At 36.9% G+C, this 18145-nt stretch overlaps 1 protein-coding gene across 1 annotated transcript in view; it reads left to right on the top strand.

Moving 5' to 3' along the window:
- Positions 1–10426, top strand: part of Smc5 (structural maintenance of chromosomes 5) — a 77717-nt gene extending 67291 nt beyond the window's left edge. Inside the window, exons 18-25 of the mRNA XM_013018398.1 lie at positions 661–786; positions 3603–3647; positions 4075–4170; positions 4643–4747; positions 5160–5279; positions 8446–8625; positions 8707–8802; positions 9700–10426. Of these exons, the coding sequence (XP_012873852.1) occupies positions 661–786; positions 3603–3647; positions 4075–4170; positions 4643–4747; positions 5160–5279; positions 8446–8625; positions 8707–8802; positions 9700–9843 (912 nt within the window). The 3' untranslated portion in view covers positions 9844–10426. The remainder of the gene's footprint in view (positions 1–660; positions 787–3602; positions 3648–4074; positions 4171–4642; positions 4748–5159; positions 5280–8445; positions 8626–8706; positions 8803–9699) is intronic.
- The last annotated feature ends 7719 nt before the right edge of the window (positions 10427–18145 follow it).

Genomic DNA, 18145 nt, shown 5'->3' with positions numbered 1-18145 from the left:
TAGTGATTTTTCCATGTATACATTTCTACTTCTCAGTAATTACTTGATAAAGAAATAACTGGTAACTACATAAAAGACGGGCTGGGAAGGTAGCTCAGTGGTAGAGCACTTGCCTTGCATGCATGAGGCCCTGGGTTCGATTCCTCAACACCACATAAGCAAAAAGAAAAAAGCCAGAAGTGGCTCTGTGGCTTAAGTGGTAGAACATTAACCTTGAGCTGAAGAGCTGAGGGACAGCGCCCAGGCCCAGAGTTCAGGACCCATGACCGGACCATAAATAAATAAATGGCAAAAACTGTCAGACACATTTAAAGGTTTATGTTTGTTGACTTTTCTCAATTGAACCTTACATAAAGTGAATTTCAAAGTTCATTAGAGTATATTTACATGTAGTCATTAAACTTTCAGAAAAACAGTTACATTTTAGAGTTCTTATATATTAGAGAAATGGCCAGTTATTAATATGCTGATATATTTGAAAGTTTAATTTGAAACTTAATCCTTATGATTAAAGGCAGTTTTAAGATATGGCTCAAGTGATACAATTGCCATCAGAATAAAAATTCAGAAATTTATTTCATATATGCTAATTTAATAAAACCGGCCTCTTAGTTAACTGTAACATTCAAATTTTTAGAGTATTTGTTTTTTCTCTAATAGCAACAGTTTGTTGAGTTGGACGAAAACAGACTAAGATTATTACAGAAATGCAAAGAACTTATGAAGCGAGCGAGGCAAGTATGTAACCTGCGCGCAGAGCAGATTGTTCCTCAAGAATATCAGACAGTAAGTATAAAAAGTATACAGTGCTACCATTGCCATAAAACATTGTTTTGAGCTTAAAATATCCTTGGCCGTTGTATGCGTCATTAAAAAATAGAGTCTCCTATTTTTAGCTGAATATATGTATAAAATAATTTGGCTTACCAGATCTTCTATACTCAAATCTGTTACCAGTTTTACTGGTAATAGTAAGTAAATCTTAAAACATAGGAATCAACTTTAGAATCACACCCCCCCCCCCCAAAGACCACTTTTTTAAAAGGAAGAGGTATTATTGAGAGTTTATTGTGGAAACCTGAGGTATATTTTTCAAGGACACCAGTAATTGGTATGGAAGAAACAGTAAATAGGAGTGATATTTAGAAAAAGCAAAAGCAAAATGAAAGTGTTTTCCCAGAAATTGGTGTGTTTATGATTAAATATTTAGGGTTACCACATATCAGTAAGGAAAGGAAGAAAGAGCCTTCCCTTGTTTTTCATTATATTTTATAGGTTGACATATTAGGAAGTAAACCTAGGAGATGCTATCCTTCAGTCCACATTCTACCATTAATTATGTACCCCTAGGTTTATCTGACAAGTGGGCGGGATAACTTTCCTATATACTTATGCACTGTCATGTCAACATAAAGTTAGAGAAAATGACTTTTAAAATAGTATCTTTTTTTATTCTTAATTTGAAGTTCGTCTAATAAATGATGAAATGTCTACTAAAAATATAAGCTGAATTGGAAAAGAGAATAACTTGCATAACAATAATCAGATCTTCAAAGGTTTTATTTTATGATATCAGAAATCTTAGAGGATGGGTTTCAGTGGGTAGATAGTAAGAAATTCAATAGAAATTAGTAAAACTTATTGAACAGTTTGTTTCCATAGGTATTACATCTCTAAAATAATTGTATTTTTCTAAAATAAACATTAGTAGGGACTGGGAAGGTGGCTCAGTGGTAGAGCGCTTGCCTTGCATGCATGAGGCCCTGGGTTCGATTCCTCAGCACCACATAAGCAAAAAGAAATAAGCCGGAAGTGGTGCTGTGGCTCAAGGGGGTAGAGGGCTAGCCTTGAGCTGAAGAGTTGAGGGACAGCGCCCAGGCTCAGAGTTCAGGCCCCACGACCGGACCCAAATAAATAAATTAATTAAATTAAACATTAGTACAATATCTATACTGATTTTTTTGTTTTAAAGATAACTTCATTTGTTTTTGTTGTGTTATGCTGTTTTTATAAGAGACAAAATCAAAGATAATATATATTCATTAATTTAGAGCTAAAGTAGTGGAGCATTTGCTTAGCAATTTCAGAACCCTAAGTTCAAACCTCAGTACTGGGGGGGTGGGGACAAGTGAGAGAGAGAGACAAAGTTATAGATTAACTGCTATAAAACAAGCACTGAATAAGACAGCCATACTTCCTTCTCAATTGAAACTTGTATTCTAGTATGGATGATAGAGCAGACAAAAACTAAAAAGCAAGCAGATGTTAAGAAGGAAAATAAAGCAAGCTGCTGGGTGCTGGTGGTTCAAGCCAGTAATTATAGCTACTCAAGAGGCTGAGATCTGAGGATCATGGTTTAAAGCCAGCCCAGTCAGGAAAGTCCATGAGATTCTTCTCTCCAATTAACCACCAGAAAACCAGAAGTGGAGCTGTAAAAGATGGCAGTTTTGAAAGATACTATTTTAGGTAAATCCTGAATAAATAGATCAAGTGAAGTTGAGGGAAAAGTATTCCAGTCAGAGAAAATAGTTTACACAAAGCCCCCGAGTTGGAAGCATATTTGTTATAGGTCAGAATAGAAGGGATCTCCGTGGGGTAAAAAACTAGGCCAAGCAGAAGGTAAAAGCCAAGCTAGGTATCTTAGAGTATACCAGAAGTTTGGGTTGTAGGTTTTTAGGTTGTTTGGTTTGTTTGTTTTGCTTTGCTTTGTTTTGTTTTGTTTCAATGTTGGGAATCAGTCCCAGGGCTCACACAAGCTATATAAGTGCGTTACACTGAGCTATATCCCTAGTTCTGGGTTATATTCTTTTTGAGATGGAATCCATTGGGAGAAGTTTAAAACACAAGAGTGATAGTACTAAGTTAAGTTGATAAGAGTGGAAGCAAAAAGATGATTTAGAGGGTTACTACTTTGGTCCAGGCCCTCCCCACAAAGAATTACCATGGCGTGGAATTGGTAATCCCACTGCGGGAAAGTGGGGAAAGGTGGGTGGTCCAGCAGCAGGTACTGACAGCAGGTTATCTAAGAATTTAGAGAGAACTCCTAACTCACCTCAACCAATAGTGATATTATTTACTGAGGTGGAGAAGATTGAAGGAGAAATAGGTTGGCATTAGGTGGTGTAGAGAAAATGGGTAAAAAAGATTGCTTCACTATCTCAAATTTAAGATTTCTTTTAAAATCAAGTTAATACATCTGGTTTGAGCTTTATCAAATGTAAGTTCAGATTTCAGTGGGACTAGTCTTCTGCATATGTACTATCTAAATGAAAGTTGGATTATATTCTAGGTCAACATTTAAGACATTAGGTTAATATTATGTGTCAGTGTTTTTAATTTTCACAATACATTTCTGCTTGTTAGTATTTAGAGTTTGAATATTGTATTAGGCAAGACACTGTATCGTCTTTTCCTCCATAGGAAAGTGTTCTTACTTATCTCGGTAGCATAGATTCGAAAGATAGTCGTATGATGAAAGTCTGCTGTCAAAGTAATTGGATTCTTAACGTGCTTTTGTGGTTCATGAGAAGTGTAGTGTAAAGTTCTAACTTCTTGCTCTCTTTCAATGCCCCACATACTCTGGACCCATTCTACCAATTCAGCAAGTGCCCACCATTCCAAATGGACACAACTCCTCACTCCCCATGGTATGCGCTGCTCATTCTTTTCTCCAAGCTTCTGTCCCCTCTCCTGCATTTCCTTAACCATTTGCTTTAAGGCCAAGAGATGAATCCTAGGCCTCGGAAATCTTCTCGATTCTCCTGTAGCATGAACTGACACTTTCTTTCTCTAAATTCCTTAGCCTATATGATATCTACTGCTTATTGTAATACCCAACATCAATACCTTGCCTTAAAATATTAGTCCTCTTAAGATATTACCCAGTGATTACATTCTCTTTTCAAGTGTAAGCTTTTTTGAAGGCACAGACCCTGTTTTATGATTCTCTTGTACTCTTGTTGTGTGTGTGAATATGCTATTGATGAGACAGTGGACTGACTCAGCAGTTTTTTTTTAATTAATTGAATATATTTTCATTATATTACCTCTAATGATACTTTATTTTTTCCTTAGGCCTTCCAAGATCTTCCAAACACATTGGATGAAATTGATGCTCTATTAACAGAAGAAAGATCAAGAGCCTCCTGCTTCACAGGACTAAATCCTACAGTATGTGTCTTAAGTATCTTCCTCTATTGCCATTCTGCAGCTACTACCACTGCCATCTTACACACACACACACACACACACACACACACACACACACACACACACACACACAGAGTTTCATGCAGTACTTGCCTCCCACTCTGTACTAGAGCTCTTGGTAATAATAAGCTAGACAGCAGGAACAATGTGCTTTAAATGCCAGATTCTGAATCTATTAGAATTTTAAATAGATTCTTCCTAAGGAACACAGTGTTCTGTGCCTTTTCTTTATAAAAAGAATAGTTGGGTTAACTTAAAATGCATCAATGTCTATTTCTTCAGGGATTAGAAATGACAGTTTTAGAAGGTAATAAGAACAAATTAATTGCAGACAAACAACATAACATAGTTGACATGACATTTTTAGTTAATGAAAAATTGTATATGTTTGTCCTTTGATAGATTGATCTTAAAGAAATTTTCTTCCTGCCAGGTAGTTGAAGAATATGCAAAAAGAGAAAAAGAAATAGAGCAGTTAACTGAGGAACTAAAGAAAAAAAGAGCTGAACTAGATACATATAGGGAAAGCATTTCACAGGTAATGTTAATTTTTTATCTTTTCTTTTTATCCTATGCTTATCGTTAATAATAGGAGCATGTGGAAATGAAGTGTTCCTAAAAGAAAAAGTGGGTTCTTATGACCAGTTTGTTACTGATAGAAAAGTTATTTTATCTAATGTTAGATATTAAAATGTAATAATACTTCTTCGGCTGGGAATGGACCTTAGTGGTAGAGTGCTTGCCTAGCATGCATGCAGCCCTAGGTTCGATTCCTTAGTACCACATAAACAGAAAAAGCCACAAGTGGCTCTGTGGCTTAAGTGATAGAGGGCTAGCCTTGAGCACAGAGATGCTCAGGGAAAGATCCCAGGCCCTGAGTTCAAGCCCTAGGACTGGCAAAAATAAAATAATACTTCAGAAGTTGCATTTAATATTTTGTTTACTTACAGGTAAAAGAAAGATGGCTTAATCCCTTAAAGGAGCTAGTAGAAAAAATTAATGAAAAATTCAGCAACTTTTTTAGTTCCATGCAGTGTGCTGGTGAAGTTGATCTCCATACAGAAAATGAGGTAAAATTGGAATTTATTTCATTAAGAGTTAAGAATTTAAGCTAGGCATTGATGTCTCATGTCCGTAATCATTTCTGGTTTGGAAGCTGAGATGCAGAGGATCAAGGTTCAGAACCATTCCAAGCAGAAAAGTTTTCTACTAGACTCTATTTCCAAAAATAATTATCAAAAGGCTTGACTAGAGGTGTGGCTCAAGTGATACAGTGCTAGCTGAGCAAGTAAACTGAGCAAACTCAAAGCTGAGTTCAAAATCCAAGTCTCACTCAAAAAAATAAAAGACTGAATTACTTGTTCAGGTGTGGCACATGCCTGTAATCTCAGTAACAGGGGGCAAGAGGATTATAAGTTTGAGGTGAACCCTATCTCAAAAGTAAAAGGACCGGAACAAGTGGCAGAGTGCAAATGTGGTGGTCTGAATTGAATGCTTAGTACCGAAAAGAAAATAATAATGCGTAAAGAAGTTTAGCTCAGTAGTAGAATGTGTGTTTAGCATGCATGAGGACCTGGGAGATTATAAAGAGTATTTTATATTATGTTACAAACATAAATGTAAAGCAAAGTGACAGTTTTTACTCTCCTGAGGTTATCTTGCCTGATAACCCCTTCATCTAGCTAGTATGGAGTATAAGTATGAAATGCCAATTCATTTTTAAGTTCTAGGTCTAAGATATTAGGTCCTACCACAGTAGTTGTTTTTCAGTGTTTGGGCTTGTTCAGGTTATTTTAGTAACAATATTTAATTACTAACATGCTTCCTTTGTGCCATAGCTGTCCTATAACACAGGTACTTTTATCCAATTTCATAAGCAAATTGAAACTGAAGCTAACAGAAGTTCATATAAGTTTCACATGACAAAGAATCAAACTCCACACCCGACCCCAGAGCCTAAGCTCACCAGTAAATTTGATTCCTGAGACCACATCAGACTGAAAGTAACTGCAATATCTTTAGTAGCAGCTTGAACCTAGAGACATAAATATGATTGAGCAAGCACAGTGAAGTCTACTGAACTTGAACTGAAATCCTATCTTTGCCTGGCTCACACCTGTACTCCTGACAACTCAGGAGGCTAAAATCTGAGGATCACAATTGAAACCATGCAGCGCAGGAAAGTCTGAGTCTTTCCAATTAACCACCAAAATGCTGGAAGTAGAACTGTAGCTCACATGGTACAGCATTAGTCTTGAGCACAAAAGCTCAGGAACAGCACCCAGTCCCTGAATTTAAGCCCTGGGATCAGCACCAAAGAAAAAGAAGAGGAGGGGAATAGGAAGGAGGAGGAAGAATTCCAGCATTTAAGTCTTCATGCATGTTTTTGTTGAGTTTCTTTGCATGTGCTATTTGTTTTTGATAGTTTTTCTGTGTGCAGTAATACTGCACTGCTTATACCTCCCAACCTTGTCCCTGAATTTCTTCTACCATTAGGCTTCCGAAGAATGGACATTTTTACCATTATCAGTACCTTCGCTCCCTTTCTCTTCTGGGCTCCAGAGCCTTCCATGTTAGAAGTATCTATGATAGAAAGGAAAAAGCAATGGGTTGTAGAGCCCAAAACAAAACTAGTGGTGAAGGCAGATATAGCCAAGAAGTAAATGGAAGAAATGCAGTCAGTTAAAAAGTAAACCTTGAGAATTAAAACTATTACTAATTTATTTGTTTTGGTGTGTGTGGGGAAAGGAGCAAACAGTAACAGTGGTATTTATAAGATAGCCTACCAGAATCCTTACATTTACAGGTAGAAGGAATTATTTCTGTTAATCTTTGGCCTCTTCTGCCCAGTTCAGTCACTACTATCCACAAACAAAAATGTTTATGTTGAGCATATAAAAGGTGCTCTTAAGACTATAATACATATCACATTTCACAGCTCTGATATGAAAAAAGAATACACAATATTGCAACAATATTTACATTGTGGGGCTGGGAAGCTCAGTGGTAGAGCGCTTGCCTTGCATGCATGAGGCCCTGGGTTTGATTCCTCAGCACCATATAAGCAAAAAAAGAAAAAAGCTAGAAGTGGCGCTGTGGCTCAAGTGGTAGAGCGCTAGCCTTGAGCTGAAGAGCTGAGGGACGGCGCCCAGGCCCAGAGTTCAGGCCCCACGACCGGACCCAAAAAAAAAAAAATATTTGCATTGTGATTTATGTCAAGTGATACCTTGAATGTATACTACATTAAATAAAATACAATATTAAAAGTAAGTACACCTGTTCTTAAAAATGAATGAATTTTTTTAAAGATTTTAAGAACTGATTTTAGTTGCTTATGTTCCTTGCATTCTATCTCTTGGTTAGGCACTGTCTTAGACCTTAAAACTATTAAAAACTATTAAATACCTAGTGGTATTGGGATTTTAGCTGAAGTCCTTTTGTTTTCTAAGTAGGATCTCTACCATTTGAGCCATTACACCATATCCTAGTTATTTTAACTAGTGTTTCGTATCTCATTTTAAAAGTAAATCAGAACCTAAGAGACCTAGAAATGACAAATAACATGAATTAAATTAAAAACAATAAATTTAAGCAGACTGTTTATGCAGAATGTATCGAACACTGAGCATATTCATTGCAAAAAAAAAAATTTTTTTTTTTTGGTCTGGTCTTTCCTGCCTAGGCTGGCTTCTAACTGTCATCCTTAGATCTCAGCCTCCTGAGTAACTAGGATTACAGGAGAAAGCCACCAGTGGCCAGCAGAAGTAGGGAGAACTTTTATCCCTCTGTAGTGTCTTCACTAGTAGAAAAGTGTCATGACACACTCCATATTATGTTTTAAATATCTTCACCTGTAGTGCCCTGGGCAAAATTATTAAGATTCTTATCTCTGAAAAAAATACAAACTAACTGACTTGGGGTTTGGCTTAAGTAGTAGAATGCTTGCCTAGCAAGAGTATAGCCCTAAATTCAATCCTACCAAAAAAAAACAAAAAGCCAAAACAAAAATTGAATACATGGTACCTTTCCAGAACAGGAAAAACTACTTATAATCTGAAATTTTTTCTTGTCTAACTAGATCCTTGGAGGCTCTTGGAATCTTTAAATGGCAATTGTTTGCTTAATACTTTATTTGATTTCTTTATTCTTGTGGCTGATTAAATCAGTCTGTTTTCAAATAGCCAAATGAAATTACCAGTAAAAAATTTTATCTTTATCTTCTTAAATGTTTTATAGGAAGACTATGATAAATATGGAATTCGAATCAGAGTCAAATTTCGAAGTAGTACTCAACTGCACGAATTGACTCCTCATCATCAAAGTGGAGGCGAAAGAAGTGTTTCCACCATGTTATACTTGATGGCACTTCAGGAGCTTAATAGGTGTCCATTCAGAGTAGTTGATGAAATCAATCAGGTACAGTGACTATTCTTTCTGTAGATCTTACTGTATCTTGTAATAGACATAAATATAATCATTTCTATTGTCGTGGTTTAGGGTATGGACCCAATCAATGAACGGAGAGTGTTTGAAATGGTTGTAAACACGGCCTGTAAAGAAAACACATCTCAGTACTTCTTTATTACACCAAAGGTAGGTAATAAGTAACCTCAAAGTGTTTGTAATATACTCTGAAAATCCCCTGTGGCTTAATGCAGGGCAGATGCTTTCTCAATGTGTACACACTCCTAAACAAGAAGTTAAAATGAGGGCTGGGAAGGTGGCGCAGTGGTAGAGCGCTTGCCTTGCATGCCTGAGGCCCTGGGTTCGATTCCTCAGCACCACATAAGCAAAAAGAAAAAAGCCGGAAGTGGTGCTGTGGCTCAAGTGGTAGAGCACCAGCCTTGAGCTGAAGAGCTGAGGGACAGAGCCCAGGCCCAGAGTTCAGGCCCCACAACTGGACTCCCCTCCCAGAAAAAAAAAAGAAGTTAAAATGATTATAAATATAGAAACATTTATATAAGGATAAATTCTAGTGACATAGTTCATCAGAAACCTCATTATCCAAGAAAGAAAAGTAGAAGGCATATTACATTATAGGGCCAAGATTTCCTCCCTGCTTTTAGCACTTGTTCCTCTTCTAAACAAGTCCCTTTTGTGGCACTGCATGTGACTGAAGAATGCAAGTCCTAGAGCTGTAGCCCTCTCCCTTTTACCAGTCCTGTCCCGTCCCTGTCCTGCACAGATTGCCAGCCACTTTACTCTTCTCTGACCCAGAGGAAATCATAAGTATCCCACACCACCTACTAACACAAGAATAAAATATCCCAGCACCACCTGCTCATATGAATAAAAAAGATTTCCAGGCATGTCCACTATTCTAGGAGTTATTAGGCCAGGCTTTAGCTGTACTGATTCAGGTCATGATTACAGATGCTCCCAAGCTTCATAAGAGTTTCATTAATAAAATACTTGTACACATGTGAAGTTGGAAAACTGATTTTCAGTATATAGTATTATATGACAATCTGTCTGCTTCCATGCTAACAGCTCCTGCAGAATCTTCCTTACTCTGAAAAAATGACAGTGTTGTTTGTCTACAATGGTCCTCATATGCTGGAACCAAACAGGTGGAATTTAAAGGCCTTCCAAAGGCGGAGACGCCGTATCACATTCACTCAGCCTTCTCAATGAAAGTGGAGAAAGGAACCTTTGGAATTTTTCTTTTAACTGTCTGTGTGGCTCAATTGAATAAAAGTTAGCAGATTTATTAAAACAGAAAGATTGGTTATTTTTGGAAGCCTGCTTTTAACTACAAATAGATTGATGAAGTGGAGATCACAATGACTCGCTTTCTGGAACATTATCTAGTAGTAAAAAGATAAGTCTTCAGTTTTGGTTGAATGAATCATTAGTGCTCTGAGTCATTTGGTTCCCATGTTTAAAGGTATTTACTACTGTAAATTAAAGATAGGATGGAACAGGGATTATCAAATCACAGGGTGTTTGTTTGACAAAGTAGCCCTGAACTTTAATTGCAAATAAATTCAATTACATTTAGAGCATAAAGATGCCTCCAGAACTTAAATACTGATTTTTCTCCCAGTGTTATATTTAATTTCAAGAAATATATGTGGCAACATCTGATGTAAGGGTAGGAATTTATCCTATTCACTTCCTACTTAAAAAATTTATCTTTATAGGAAGTAGATTTGTATGGGCCTTTAAGAGAAGTTTTATGTAATTTGATGTTATAATTTGATGGTAATTCATAGGGGAAAAAAGCACTAAGCTTCAAAAATGGTGCAGGACTTTGAAAGGCTATTAGATCAATGCAGAATCGCAGCTATAAGATTGACAGTCAAATCAGGTGATAGGCTTTTAAAAAATAACTTTGTAAAGTGTGTGTCCGAGGTAGGGGGGGAGGGAGTCTTAGTTTGTTTTGTTTAATTTCAAGTCAATTGTATTTTACATTTCAAATTTCTAAAAGCATTTTTATAATTATTTTTAGAGATTTTTCTTAAGATTTCATATACTGGTTTTTACTATTTGTATTTGAAATTTCTCAGTGCTATGAAAAGAGTGAGGGAAAAGAATTGATTTGTTTAAAACCATTATGTTTTTTAGTTTAAATTTGTAGGTCCTTCCTTACAGTGTTGATCTACCCATTATCTTAAAAATCTAGTTTGTTTTCTTCAATCTTGAAAGAAAATCATTTATCTCAAGTTATGCTAAATAATAGTGCCAAATTCTCTACATTTAAAAATCAGACTTCGTAAGAAATAGATTAGTACAAGACATGCCGTTAAGTAATGGATCAGATTGGATCTGTACTGATAATGACAAAAAATTAGTTTTTCTTTTCATTTACTTGCTAGCCTAAATAAATTGAAAAATTGAATTTACTTCAAGTTTTGTATATTATTAAATAGCCATCAAAATTTATATTCTTACAAAAAGCAATCAACTATGTGTGAGTTTATGTCCTCTTGCTTAAACATCTCTTTTAAAGGTATTTTGCCTTACAAAAAATTTTAAGAGCCCTTCCTTCTTAAACTAAATCTAATGCATGAAATATGAAAATATTTTAAAATAGCATTTTTACCAGTCTGAGCAAGTCATCTAAACATTGAAATACTTGGTGACATAGTGAATGGATGCTACCAAGCCCTCTGTTGCTACTTATTTTCAGCTGTAATGTCTTTACTGTTAGGTGCTTGGTATAGCGTGTTCATTGTCTGAATTGCTACCAGTCATCTTTTTTTTTTTCCAAAATGAACATCAGTGTGAAAAGGAAAATTGAAGAGTACGCATATTTGAAAATGAAATGCCCAATTATATTTTAATTTACATATGCCAATACTTATTCCATACCTTGTTTTGTAAACATTTATAGTTCTCTATTAGACAAAATTAATATTTCATTTTACATTAATTTGAGGTAGTAAAGGATAAATTGTATATCATTTTAGATATTAAAGAATAGTACGTCAAGCACAGTATAATGTCATATATTTTCTGCAAATTTGAATTTTTAATTACATTAAAATTTTTAGAGTTGAAGTAAAAGACTGATTTGATGAATAAAATATTTAAAACTTTAAGCATTTTGATTACTGACTCTTCAGTGATTTGCCTAAAGAGAGTCTCTGTTAAAAGGTTTACCATGTTCAAAATAAGAAGAAAAATTTCTTGCTGCTTTTTGATTATCTTGGACATACACATGCCTGCTTTTTTTTGAAGTGTGTACCTTTTTAGTATGTAAAAAAATGTAATTTCATCCTGCTATTATGTGTGTACATGTGTGTAACTGATTAAAAACTGTTCAAAATGCAACTTTGTTGGTAATAAATACATATTTTCATATTCTTTGAGTATGTTTTTTTAATTATACTTTAAACCCTCTTAAAAGTCACTGTTTTCAGATTTGCTTAAAACCAAATGTCTAGGGTGACCAGCATTTATTGTACAGCTTTAAGCAGTCTGTTAATGTTCACAAACATAAAAATGTAGTTCTTTGGGCTGGGAAGGTGGCTCACTGGTAGAGTGCTTGCCTTGCATGCCTGAGGCCCTGGGTTCGATTCCTCAGCACCACATAAGCAAAAAGAAAAAAACCGGAAGTGGCGCTGTGGCTCAAGCAGTAGAGCGCTCTCCTTGAGCTGAAGAGCTGAGGGACAGCGCCCAGGCCCAGAGTTCAAGCCCCATGACCGACAAAAAAAAATGGTTTATATGCTGCACTATATGCATATTCACATATTGTGTACAGTAGCCTTGTACTGTTGATGGAGAAACAGGAAAAAGGTCTTTTTTTTTTTAGCTTGCCATCAAGCTACCTTGTCTTAAGCTCTTTATGACATAATGACCCCCATCCCTACCTTCAAAATAGTGCAGGTAGAGAAAAGAAGCCAGGATCCCATGGATAGTACAACCTTGTTCATACAAGAAATGACTTGTCTCTTGTGACATACTTTACACCAGCCTGGAAAGTCACAATGAGGCTTCATCAATTGGAGGCAAGATAGCATCATGTGGAAGGGCTCATTGGAATCCTGGAGCCCAAAGCTCAAAAATCCTTGGAGGAGGTGCTAGCCTGCCCCTGTAGGATTGCTTGACACAGCATCAGGCTGTGAACGGAGGAGCAAGGGAAAAAAAGGAAAGAATCACAGAGTCCTGCAATCATAGCAAGGTCTCTACAAAGTTGTCCAGATGGCTCTGGAACATTCACATTAGCAGTATTTAGTAGAAGAGAAATAAGTGCCTTTGCTATGACACTTGATTATTCTCTTATAGTAATGCAGCCTTTATGCAAATTGCTTCCATGTATTGGGTATTACAACTCTTTTTTAAAATGTGTATAGCTCTGACAAGCAAAAAGAATGAGAATGAACAGAAAGAAGGAAAAACCAAAATAATCAAATGAGAATAGTAACTCCATAACCATGAGTTCTCCCTCAGAATTTAACCAATGGACAGAATATTTAAGAGACAAAAGTAAAAGCAACCTTGACATGATTAAGTATGGACAGGATGTATACAGGCTATAAGCAAATACTCCACCATTCTATATAAAGGAACATCCACCGATACTCAAGGGACAGAGACTAAGGGACAGCTATTTTATCTTTTTGACAATTTGAATTTTTTGTTATACTAGTTGAGCCTATATTTGTGTTTCTTGGTCATTTAAATTTCTTTGAATGGCCTGCTTATATATTGTGCTCATTATTTTCTAGGAGGGGCTTTGTCATCTTGATTTTTAGTGAATATATATGATGTCACCTAAGCATGACACTAAAGAAGCCAGGGAAGGAGGTGTGTGTGTGTGTGTGGTATATATCACTATCCATGTAATAGAAGTTTTAACTATTTCTCATAATATCATTGCTGAGATGGTAGTTCTGAGATTTGAACTTAGGGCTTCAGGTTTGCTAGACACACTGAAGCCACATCCCTAGGCCTTATTACTTCAGTTTCATTTTGTAACTAAAGTACCCAGCCAGACTGGACTTCAATCCTCCTATTTACCCAGCCTGCATAGCTGAGATGACGTGAGTACTACTGCACTAAGCGTTTTATTGATGGTGATGGGGTCCCATGAACATTGATCTGCTCAATCTCAGCCTCCCTAACAGGATTACAAGTGTGAACCAGACATAGGTCTAGTCTTCACCTATCTTTTGGCTTTCTTTATGTGATTTTTTTGTTGGTGTATTTGTGTGTGTGTGTGCGTGTGCTGGTCCTGGAGTTTGAACTCAGACCATGCATGCTGTCCTGAGCTTCTTTTTGTCAAGGCTAGTACACTGCCACTTGAACCACAATTCTGCTTCTGGCTTTTTTGGTACTTAGTTGGAGGTAAGAGTCTTACAGACTTACATTGCTGGGCTGGCTTTGAACCAAAATTCTCAGATCTCAGCCGCCTGAGTAGCTAAGATTACAGTCATGAGCCACTGCCACCCAGCTGGGTTTTTGTTTTTGTTTTTTAAATTGTTATCATTATATGCTTTCATCTAATGTATGTCATTTTCAGAAAAGCTTTTCCCACTTTCAGGTAATATGAATAATTCACTCATGTGTCCTTAAGTGAGTTTAGTTTGTTTTTACATTTAAGTATTTGTCTAGAATTGATTTTGATGTAAGAATGAAGTAGGACTTGAGCTTTTTCAATCCACTCCACCCTGCCAGCCCTCCACACTGCTCCTCTGAAGAGCTAGATTAGTACCTGTCATATGTTCAGTATCTTTCCTCCACTGGTTTGAAAGTCCATCTCTATGGGTGATTTTGGTCTATCAGCCTATTATTTTAATTACTATTGTTTCATAGTACATATTTTGACCATATAGAAGTAGTTAATCTTGCTCCTTTCTCAGAATTCTCATTATTTACTTTTTTCAGATTCCTTTTTCCAGGTGAACATTAAAATCATTTTACTATTTCAAACATAAGCCTATCGAGATTCTGTTTGGAATTATTAATTTATGTCTCAAAGAAATGTTACTTACATAGTACTGGCTCCTCTCAATATGTATCTCCAGTTAGTCACGTTGCCTATAACCCTTAAATTCTTGTCAAGAACGTTTCTATGTATGTATATCACTTTGGGTGTTATTGTTACTGCTGTAAAAGACAAAATGCCAAGATTATTTTCTAGCTCTTTTTGTTAGGAATTTTTTAATAATGTACATTAGTTGTATATTAAAACTGTCATTGATGTACGTAGATGCTGGGACTGAGGCCTGAACTCAGAACCTGGGCACTGTCCCTGAGCTTTTTGTTGCTCAAGGCTGCTACTCTACCACGTAAGCCACACACCTCTACTTCTGGCTTTTAGGTGGTTAGCTAGACTGTCCTACTTGGCTGGCTTCTAACCATGGGTATCTAGGAATACAGACATGAGAAACCAGTGCCCACCCAGCCTCAAAATCAACAGAAACATTTTTCTCTCTCTCAAATTAATGCTCAGTGGCTTTTATTATTATCATTATTTACTGACTTAGTCATGTGAACCCTGGAGATACTTTGAAAACAAACAAAAACCTAGGGGCCTTGCTTAGCATGCATGACACCCTGGCTGGCCCCCGTAGCACAGTGAAACAAAAAAGCTAATGCATAGGCATTCACGTCCACTTACACATTTACGAAATGCTACAGCCAGCATCATACTTGAGAGTGAAAAGTTGAGTAATTTTTCCCCTTACAGAAATAAAGATACATCACTGAAGAGATCTGAGAGTACAATTAAAGCAAGAGAAGAGGGAGGAAGCATCCATATGGGAAAAGGAAGAAATAATTGTTTCCTCTTCAGTATCCTGTACTTATTTGCCAATGGCATGATCCTATACGCAGAAATCTGATGAAATCTATACAAAACTTACTGGAACCAAGAAATGAGTTAAGAAAAGTTTTAGGATGTAATGTCAATCAGCAAAGAATTGACTGTGGTACTTGTCCCTGAGTAAATGGAAGGCTCTGCCCTGCTCACATTTGAGGAACTACTGTTGAGAGCGCAGTTCTTGCAAATAGGTATCTGTATTCAGTAGAAGAATCTCAATCAAAATCTGAGCTTTTTTTTTTTTTTTTTTGGTCAGTTGTGGAGCTTGAACTCAGGGCCTGGGCGCTGTCCCTCAGCTCTTCAGCTCAAGGCGAGCACTCTACCACTTGAGCTACAGCACCACTTCCAGTTTTCTGGTGGTTAATTGGAGATAAGAGCCTTGTGAACTTTCCTGCCCAGGCTGGCTTTGAACCGTGATCCTCAGATCTCAGCCTCCTGAGTAGCTAGGATTACAGGTGTGAGCAGCTTGAGTCAGCATTTTTAAAGTGTTTAACAAAATGATCCTAAAATTTATATGGAAATCCAGAAGATCTAGATCATAACTCAGAAAACTTTGAAAGAGAAAATGAAGTTGAAGGACTTGAACTAGCAGCTTCCAGTAAACATTATCTCTGAACAGCTTATTTTCAATGAAATGGTCAAGATACTGTATTCAGTGGGTGGAGGTAAAAGAATAGGAGCCTTGTTCAAGGCCAGCCCAGGCAAAGATAGCTGGAAACCCTCATCTGAAAAACAAACTAAAACAAAAGGCCTTAAAGTGTGGCTGGTGTGCAAAGGCCCTGAACTTAATATCTACTACTGTAGGGATAAAAAGATGGTCAAGGTAATTTGTTAGAGAAATAAGTCATTTTTATAGGATGTTATATGAAGGCTCCTACAAGCTTTCCTTGTAGTAACTCTAGCTTAGAGACAAGGCAAATGTATCCATAGATGCATTGCTAGGCAAACTGGTGGGAAGATGGAAGCTATCACACACAAAATAATGTGCTTTCATTTTACTTATGTAAAAAAATAGGAAATGCAAAATGATTGCTTAGGTAGACGACAAGAGAGTGTGAAAAAAATGGGAAGGAGCCATTTTTAAAAGTCCACAAGGAATTTTGAGAGCTAATGTGTATATTAATTATTTTTAGCTTTGTTGGTTGTTAAGGATGTATGAATATGTCAAAACTTGCCAAATCATATGCCTTCAATAGTGTACTTTGTTGTCTGTAATTATAACTCACCAACGCTATGAAAAATTGTTAATCTGATAAATACTAGTTGCAAAATTTTAAAAACTTTGATGAGGAGCAGGGGGCCGGTAGGCTCATTTCTATAATCCTAGCTACTCAGGAAGCTGAGATCTGAGGATCCCAGTTTGAAGCCAGCCTCGACCGGAAATTTCATGAGACTCTTATCTCCAATAAACTACTCAAAAAAACCCAGAAGCGACGTTGTGGCTCAAGTGGCAGAGTAGCACTCTGATCAAAAGCAGCTCAGAGACAGCGCCCAGGCCCAGAGTTCAAGCCCCAGGACTGCAGGGAAAAAGGAAATAAAAACTTAGACGAGAGAAAAAAATGAAGGCGTTGAAAATAAGAGACTTTTTATGCCAGGACAATCTTAACATGAGGGCTTGAGAGTTTTTACCTGTTTCATTATTTGTTATTGTAATTTTGTATTTATTGTTGTATTATTATTTATTGTTTTGCCTTTATGAGATCTGCTTCGTGATATGTTGAATTACCACCTAGACCAGAGACAACTGGCATTCTTATTAAAACACATCGTTAGCCGGGCGTGGTAACAAATACCTATAATATCAGCTCTTTGGATAAAGGAGCGGGAGTTCAAAGTGAGCCTCGGTGAAGTATCAGAACCTTGTTTAACATAGCCAAATAAAATAAAATGAGGCATACATTGCTGTCAGGTATGTTGGGGCATGCCTGTAATCCCTTACTCAGGAGACAGAGCCAGGAAGATCCCGAGTAGCAAGTCAGATGAAGCACAGCAAAACCCTATCCATCCTTTCAGGGTTGATGTATTTTCTATGACCAGTTTCTAGATTTTCTACAATCGTAGTTGTGATTTCTTTTTTTTAATTGTCATTATAAAGGTGATGTACAAAGGGGTTACTGTTATGTAAGGCCGGTAATGAGTTTCTTTTGGACAATGTCACTCTATCCCTCACTCGCCGGTTATTATGAACGTGGAATCTAGTGGACTATTCTGCCAAGCTAGACTCACACAGCCATTCTTTACAGCTCAGTCTCCTAAGTAGCTAGGATTACAGGCCTGAGCCATATTTGCTGTTTTGAGCTTGGCTTATATCCAGGAACATCATTACCCCCAGTTTCATCTATTTTCCTGCATATGACCATTTCATTTTTCTTTATAGCTAAGTAATACTACAGAGAGAGAGAGAGAGAGAGAGAGAGAGAGAGAAAGTATACCATATTTTCTTTATCCATTCATTGGTTTAGCCTTTTATTTTATTTTATTTTATTTTTTGTCGGTTGTGGGGCTTGAACCCTGGGCCTCAAGGCTAACACTCTACCACCTGAGCCACAGCATCACTTCTGGCTTTTTTTTGGGGGGGGGTCCAGTCGTGGGGCCTGAACTCTGGGCCTGGGCGCTGTCCCTCAGCTCTTCAGCTCAAGGCTAGCGCTCTACCACTTGAGCCACAGC

The sequence above is a fragment of the Dipodomys ordii genome, unplaced genomic scaffold (genome assembly GCF_000151885.1).
Source record: "Dipodomys ordii isolate 6190 unplaced genomic scaffold, Dord_2.0 Scaffold40, whole genome shotgun sequence".
Lineage (NCBI taxonomy): Eukaryota > Metazoa > Chordata > Mammalia > Rodentia > Heteromyidae > Dipodomys > Dipodomys ordii.
The sequence above is the reverse complement of the archived record's forward strand: the minus strand, read 5'-3'. Positions and strand labels throughout refer to the sequence as shown.